General features: G+C 45.7%; 1 protein-coding gene and 3 non-coding genes across 6 annotated transcripts; all 4 read right to left on the bottom strand.

Moving 5' to 3' along the window:
* Positions 1-1566: 1566 nt before the first annotated feature.
* Positions 1567-5327, bottom strand: RPS12 (ribosomal protein S12). Of its 3 annotated transcripts, XM_058836176.1 has the most exons (6): positions 5273-5327; positions 5082-5133; positions 4548-4664; positions 2770-2872; positions 2211-2312; positions 1567-1656 (listed from the first exon to the last, which is right to left on the bottom strand). In XM_058836176.1, exons 2-6 carry the CDS (start codon positions 5093-5095, stop codon positions 1594-1596), a joined length of 399 nt encoding a protein of 132 aa, XP_058692159.1. In that variant the 5' UTR covers positions 5096-5133; positions 5273-5327; the 3' UTR covers positions 1567-1593. The 3 variants fall into 3 exon arrangements, with proteins under 3 accessions (XP_058692159.1, XP_058692160.1, XP_058692161.1); XM_058836177.1 differs by lacking the exon at positions 5082-5133 and having other exon boundaries at positions 5273-5297; XM_058836178.1 differs by lacking the exons at positions 5082-5133; positions 5273-5327 and having other exon boundaries at positions 2770-2888.
* On the bottom strand, positions 1974-2108 carry LOC131578374 (small nucleolar RNA SNORA33). The gene has a single exon (XR_009277465.1). It is a non-coding gene; the product is annotated as a small nucleolar RNA SNORA33 (small nucleolar RNA).
* On the bottom strand, positions 2380-2466 carry LOC131578375 (small nucleolar RNA SNORD100). Its single transcript, XR_009277466.1, has one exon. It is a non-coding gene; the product is annotated as a small nucleolar RNA SNORD100 (small nucleolar RNA).
* On the bottom strand, positions 3744-3825 carry LOC131578365 (small nucleolar RNA SNORD101). Its single transcript, XR_009277457.1, has one exon. It is a non-coding gene; the product is annotated as a small nucleolar RNA SNORD101 (small nucleolar RNA).
* Positions 5328-6881: the final 1554 nt, after the last annotated feature.

Here is a 6881-nt window from a genome sequence, read left to right as displayed (position 1 = left end):
CTTGGGTGTAGGCTTAACACATATGAATTAAATCACGGAATAAATCATGTTGGAAAAGATCATGGAGTCCAACTGCAAACCAAACACTGCCAAGCCCACCATTAAGCCATGTTCTTAAGTGTCCCATGTAGTCTTTTAACTGTCCCCAGGACTGATTCCACCACTTCCCTGGGGAGCCTGCTCCAGTGCCTCACCGTATTTTCTAATACCCAGTCTAAAGCTCCCCAGGCCACTTTCTCTTAACCTGTAACTTGCTACTTCTGAGACCCCCACCTCATCACCTCCTTTCAGATGGGTGTAGTGGCATGGTCTCTCCAAAGCCTCCTCCAGGCCAAATAACCCCAGCCTCTGAACTGGCTCCAGACCTTTCCCCAAGATTTGCCATCCTCCTTTAGACATACTCCAGTACCTTAAGGTCTGTTTTCTGAGAACATGCATAAAGTTTAACAAAAGGATACAGACCTCACAGATTTAAACAGGTGACTTTATTAGAGTACACCTGAAAATGTTACTACAGAAACATTTCAACAACCCAAGTTACCCAGATCTACTACAAAACTTGGATAAGCCCAAAACTGAGACCCTTCAAGAGCCTTATAAAGAGCTCTAACAGAAGTGCCTCTGAGCCAGCTGGAGAAGATGCCTGCCTTCACTCTTATGCTTATGACTAGGGATATCGAGGGGTTACAAACCATAATGAAAATGCAAATTTAAGAGCCTGAAAATGGCAAACATTCCCATCTCCTCAGCTGCAGGTGCTCACATATTCACATTCATATCTTACACATCAGCATAATAGTGCAATTCCTTATGACTCATTCCACTTAAAGAGCTACTCTGCAGGAAATTTAAGACACATAAAACAATTTGCAGGAGGGAGAGAAACAAATCATATTGTCCAGTCCAAATCCTTTGCTTCCAAAAAACACACAAAAATCTAAGTTCTGAGCATCAATTTACTACAGAAACCAAACCACTGCCCCATTTGAGCAACTGAGAACTCAACTACTTGGTTACCCTACCTAATGAGAACTACAGAATTGGACCTACAAGTGCATGACAATACTTATAATAAGATGCTATCACCCCACAATCTGAGGCAGAGGAACAAGTAAAACACATCTTGTGTCCATTAAGCTCCCTGGATAAATTAAGAAAGCATATAGAAATTCTGCAACATCTCCAGACTTGCGAAATACTTAAGTCCACTTATTGTCCCAGCAGACGGACCCAAATTTTTATCACAGAGGCAGCAAGACAAGTCACTCAGAATCCTTGAAATACAGACCAAAGCACTACCAAGCAAGGACAGTAGTTGATAGAACTGTCTGCATTATTGCAACTTGAATCTGTGCCACGTTCTACCTGGTGACTTCTAGGATAGGAACAGGAAACAGACCTACCCTGAAACAGGAATGCAGGGATCCCCACAATCTTTTCCACAAACTGACACAGTTGCAATACTAATAAACTGCACCAACATTTGCGAATTTTTCGCATGTTCTGATGCCATCCTTGGCAACTCAAACAACTGTTCCACAGATACCGAATCAATCACACATACACTAGACTGGTTCAAAATTTATTTGTCATTCATTTCTTGCACTTAAAGTACTCTTCGATGACATCTTTGGCCTGAGATTCCTTGCCATAGTCCTGTAACACAAAATAACCCATTATTAGCATACAGACCCTAGATTTTACCAACTTTTTTACAAGGACAAATGGGATTCTAAGTTTTCCACAAGGAAATGCCAAAATTCCACACAAGTAAGCTCGAGCAATTTGCCAGTTTCCCCCTTGTTCTTTCTAATAAGACTATTATAATAAAGTACTGTTGTATTTCATTTAAATGTAACATCCGCTAAGACAAGGATGTAAACAAAATCTTTTCTGCTTACAGAAATTCCAGTATGTGAAAAAAGCAGCCTAACTATGAAAATGCATGCAGAAGGCACTGGTCTTGACTGTGAAGATGTAGCCATCTCTTGGGACCTCAGAGACCACAAAGTCTTCAAGGCTCGTACTGTGGCTTTACTTTGCCAGTGTTATTGTGAAATAAACTCCGCAAAACATTTTCAAGTTGAGCAGACACACTGAACTGGCTCTTTTTCTGAAGTAAGGCTTTTTATCTTCTAGGCAGGCCCTTGCCACCCTCAAGTTTACTACTTATTTTCAGATGATAAATAACACATAATTGGCAATCTTACTTTGACAACCACACAACTGCAGCCCACGACTTTGCGAGGTTTTCCTTCTCTGTCGATCTTGCAGAGACCCACCCATTCGCCCAGCTTCTTGTTGTCATCAACCTGTGCAGAGCATCACATGACATTAGAACCTGCCATTCCTGGCACACCTGGCTCCAGCCCAGAAGCTGCTGTACTGTCAGAAGCATTGGGTAACGGATGGCTGCTTTCCTCACAGGCATCAGCAGAGGGAGCCAAAGTATCATCATCGTACAGCTTGAGCCTCCCTGGAGTCACAGGAATGCTCCTCCTGCCCTCCACTCCCAACAGTAACTTTATTTCTTATAACACAGGCCACCAGAATTCACTTTAACTGTGCAAAATAACCAATCCACACCCCTTGCCATTTACATCCATAGCTTTTGTACTGCGGAAAAATGGCAATCACACAGAACTAGAACAATCTGCTGCTAAGGAAAGTTCTACCTAGGTAAGCCATACACAGATAAAGGTCCAGCTCTCTACATGCTGAAACAAGCAGCGTAACTGTTCCAAACTTTTGTCTCAAGTTGACACTCACCTTTATTAAGTTGATCTGATGTTCTGCACAGAGTGCTTCAACTAATTTTACATATGTGGGCTCATCACAGTTTGAAGCCAGAACACAGAGATGGGCTTGGCGTCTAAAAAAAATGAGAACTGACAAATGTTACTTCAGACACTAATTGAAATTTCTTGATAATAAAAATATAACTGAATTCAGCACATGCATTTCTAGAGAACCATTTCCTAAGTTTTGGTTATGAGACACCATAAGCTTTTGAAATACTAAATATACTTTTGATGTGCTTTGTCACATTTTTATATTCTTCATACATACATTACAGGCTTTTCATACATTGTTAACTTTACCCTTAGAGTCTATTTCCTGTTTTGAAAGCTTCTAAAAATCCCACTAAAGAAATTCTCAGCCACTGGAAAAACGTCTGATGACTGGATAAACACCAGATCCTCTACAGACCTATCACTGTTACAAAGCAACCAAGTAACACTTTTTCATACTACAGCAATTTAACATTAGAATTGTAATTACTAAAAGCCTGAATTTCCATGTCAAGTTGTTGCAAGTTCTTCAGAGCAATCTTTTCTACTTACGTTCAGAGAAGCTCTTATGACAGGGCCCCAATTCTAATTAGGATCTTTGTATACTGTGGTACAATGTTAAGATACCAAAGGGATACCTGACAACAGAGAGAGCTGAGTAGGTCTTCTATGCTTAACCTAATGCAATGTGACCTCTGCAAACAAAGCCAGTTTCCCCTAAAAAGACCTTCTACATCACGACTGCCACCAGAATGCCAGAAACATTTCCAAGCAAGAACCATCACACACAAATGTGTACAAACCTCACACACACATTATCCTTTTAACACACAGCTTATAGAGCTGTAGCTGAACTCAGAAGAACTCATACAAGCTGAGTTCTTAGCTGTCACCTAAGTTGTGTTTCTCCACCCTTGTTTAGTGCTTTGTCCCAGAGGCTTCCGCATACAGGTTTGTCAGACAGCAGTTCTCACTCACAGGATGAGTGAAGGGGTATCCGACTAACATTAAAGTTATAAGTCATCATCCAAACACTGTAGCTTTATATTTAAGCAGATTTTTCTTGCAAGACAAGTATGGATTGAATATAAACACACACAGGTGTGTATGTATATTTATATATATATACACCTTGCCCTACAAGAGACCATCACTAGTTACTGAATGACTGGCATGTAAGTTCAATATTGTTTTGATATTGCACAATTGCAAATTTATTTACTGTTGCAACATACAAAAAATGACAGCAAAAAAAGTATAAGGAAACTATGAATTTAAGGCTTTTTCATAAAAACAAAATTAACTCTTCTGGGAAAAATCTGAAATACATATTAACCCGACTAAAAGCTTATAAAGTTTTGTAAGTATTTTATTACTTCCTAAAACATAGGGTTCTTGAGACCCAGATCTTCATAGCTACATACAGCAAGCATCACTCAGTTTTTTTCACAAAACCCATACACCCCAACATGAACACTCGATGGCCCTGGGGTCACAAAATGACAGAACCTAACACACCAGATACTGCTCTTCTTGAATCATCGAGTTTAGCTTCTATATTTCAAGACTCCACTTTAAGGCACCAAACCAGACGTTAGAAAAGACAAAAATTACTGGCAGAAAACTATAGTCTTGGCAAAGGTTCAAACTTAACACCTGGATAAAATGGCTGTTGCAGGTGTTCATCATACCTCATCTCAAGGTCTCACCCAGTTTTACTATTCACAGTAGAGAAACTGGTGACACCACACTTACTTGTCCAAGGCTTTGGCTGCTTCACGGATACCGCGAGCAAGGCCATCGTGGATAAGTGCGGTCTTCAGCACTTCTTGCAGAGCGGTGTTAACATCCATTACACCTCCAGCAGTAATGCTAAAGAGAAGACACACAGCGTTCTGATCGTACCAGCAACTTTCAACTAAAAGCAAAAGCTTCCCGTTCACCTGCAAGCATCCGGCCATTAAAGAAGTACAGAACAAAATCAAGTTAAAGCACTAAGCCACAGGAAGGACTGACGAAGGACGAACTTGAAAGAAGCCAAAGCATTAAATCCTCCAGGCGAGCCGCCGGGCCATGCTGCCTCCATGCTCCTTTGGAGAAGAGAGGACGCCATGTGCACAGCGGCCCTGCCCGGCGGACCCCGCTCCCATCTCCCGGCCTGCAGGAAGCACGCAGCAGCACCGCGCCGGGGCCTGCACACACGGCACAGCCAGAGCTCCCGAGCCTGACGCGCACCAGAACGACCCGGCCCCTCCGCCCGCCGCCCCCGACGGCCCCGGCCCTGCTCACCCTTCCTCGGCCATGGCGCTCTCGGTGGGTGCGGTCCCCGCCTGGGTTCCTACTGCAAATACAGACACAGGCCGCCCCGGTGAGCGGCGCCGGCCGCCCCGGGGCCCCCGCCCGGCCCGCTCCCGCCGCGATGCCCCGAGGGCCGGGGGGATCCCGCCCGGCCGGGCCCCGGCGCCATCGCGGACACTCACCCGGCACCGCCGCGCGCCGCTGCACAGAGAGGAGGTGGGACTGCCGCCGCGCGCTTTTATAACGCCACAGGACCCCGGCCTGCGCGCGCGTGCGCGCGTGCCGGGGCTGCCCGCCGCGGTGCCTGAGCTTCGGTTCGCCCGGCCCGTGTTCGCGGGAGAGGGAGATTTGCGCAGGTTTGAAGCCCAGAGCCGGGAAGTGGTTTGAAAGAGAAATTAAAGGATGAAACTGAATAGCTGTAAGCCATAACTGCAAACTTCCTTTGTCAAACAAGTACTCCACGGGAGATACCTCTGCTGTTACCGATGACTGACCCCAGCAGCCACAGGAGAGGCCCTTCCTGAATGAGGATTAAATAAAGCCTCGCAAGAAAGTCGGTTTGCTATTTTCCAGGGAAACAATGGTGCAAATTAATTCTTCGAAGGAAAACTATCACCCAAGAGGTTCCATAAAAAGGAACACCGTTCTTCTAATGGCAAAACCATTTCTAAGTGCTTAAAGTATCCATTTGATTTTGGGGAGCAGCCTCTGGGGGGAAAACCAACTGTGGCAGCTGGGCAGGAGTCCAGTCCTAGGGGTGGATCACCAGCCAGGCGTCACCTGGGCTGCTTCCCTAGGGCAGGAAGTGCCTGGCTTCATCCTGCACTGTCTCTCTGTCACTGGCAGCCAAGAGATGGGGAGCATGGGGAAAACACCCTAATTCCCCTCTCTGCCAGCGGGTCACAACACTGAGCTGTAGATTGGAAACCTCAAAAGTGCGACTGCCCACCCCAGTTCCCATTACACACGCACAGGTGATTCAGCTGATGGCGAGTGCAGCACAGCCACCGCACTGAAACGTGTTCCTTGCTCGCGTGCTGTCAGTCTGACATTGGGCTTTGTCCATCCCAGCTGCTTCAGGCTGGATGACTTGACTGTTGGGTATTCTGCGTGTCATCTTTGTAAAAAGTACATAGTGACAAAATACAAGAGGAATAGGTAACAAATATTGATAGACATGGTTTATGGCTAGTGCAATCAAACACATTTGTCACCAGTATTGTCAGACACCTTTTCCACCGTACGCTCTTCCTTGATCTTCCTGGTGTCGCCAAACAGCAGGATGTAGGCTAATACAGCTAGGGAAGAGACACTGTGCACAAAGCAACTCACTGGAACTGGCCAGGGCAGAGGAGAGAGGAGAAGTGGAACCTGCTCGGCTGTCTTGGAGCCACCCCACGTGCCCCCAGCTCCGGCAGCACAGCCTTTCAGAGCCTGCCTGGGGGAAAGGCCTGGCTGGGGCTGCAGCGCTTCCAGGTTGCAGCTGTGAGACACAGCTCATGTCAAGTCTGAGGCAGTCACGTACATTTACACTACAGAGATCTAGAAAGGTCAGAAACCAACCTCTGAGCAAGTCATGGAGAGAGAAGTATAGTATGGGGACTGTCCTCTCCCTGCAAGCTGAGCTGCCAAGGACAAAGTGGGTAGGAATGACAGTGCCCACTGCTAACACAGGCAGCCTCTGAGATGCATTTGGCACCTCTGATGGCATATATTGCTTGAAACTCTGAACTGCTACTCGTGTTGCAACATCCCAACAATACCCCAAGTGTGTTGCATCCACTTCAGTCC

Source organism: Poecile atricapillus, chromosome 3 (assembly GCF_030490865.1).
Source record: "Poecile atricapillus isolate bPoeAtr1 chromosome 3, bPoeAtr1.hap1, whole genome shotgun sequence".
NCBI classification, from domain to species: Eukaryota; Metazoa; Chordata; class Aves; order Passeriformes; family Paridae; genus Poecile; species Poecile atricapillus.
This window is presented reverse-complemented; position numbering and strand designations above follow the sequence as displayed.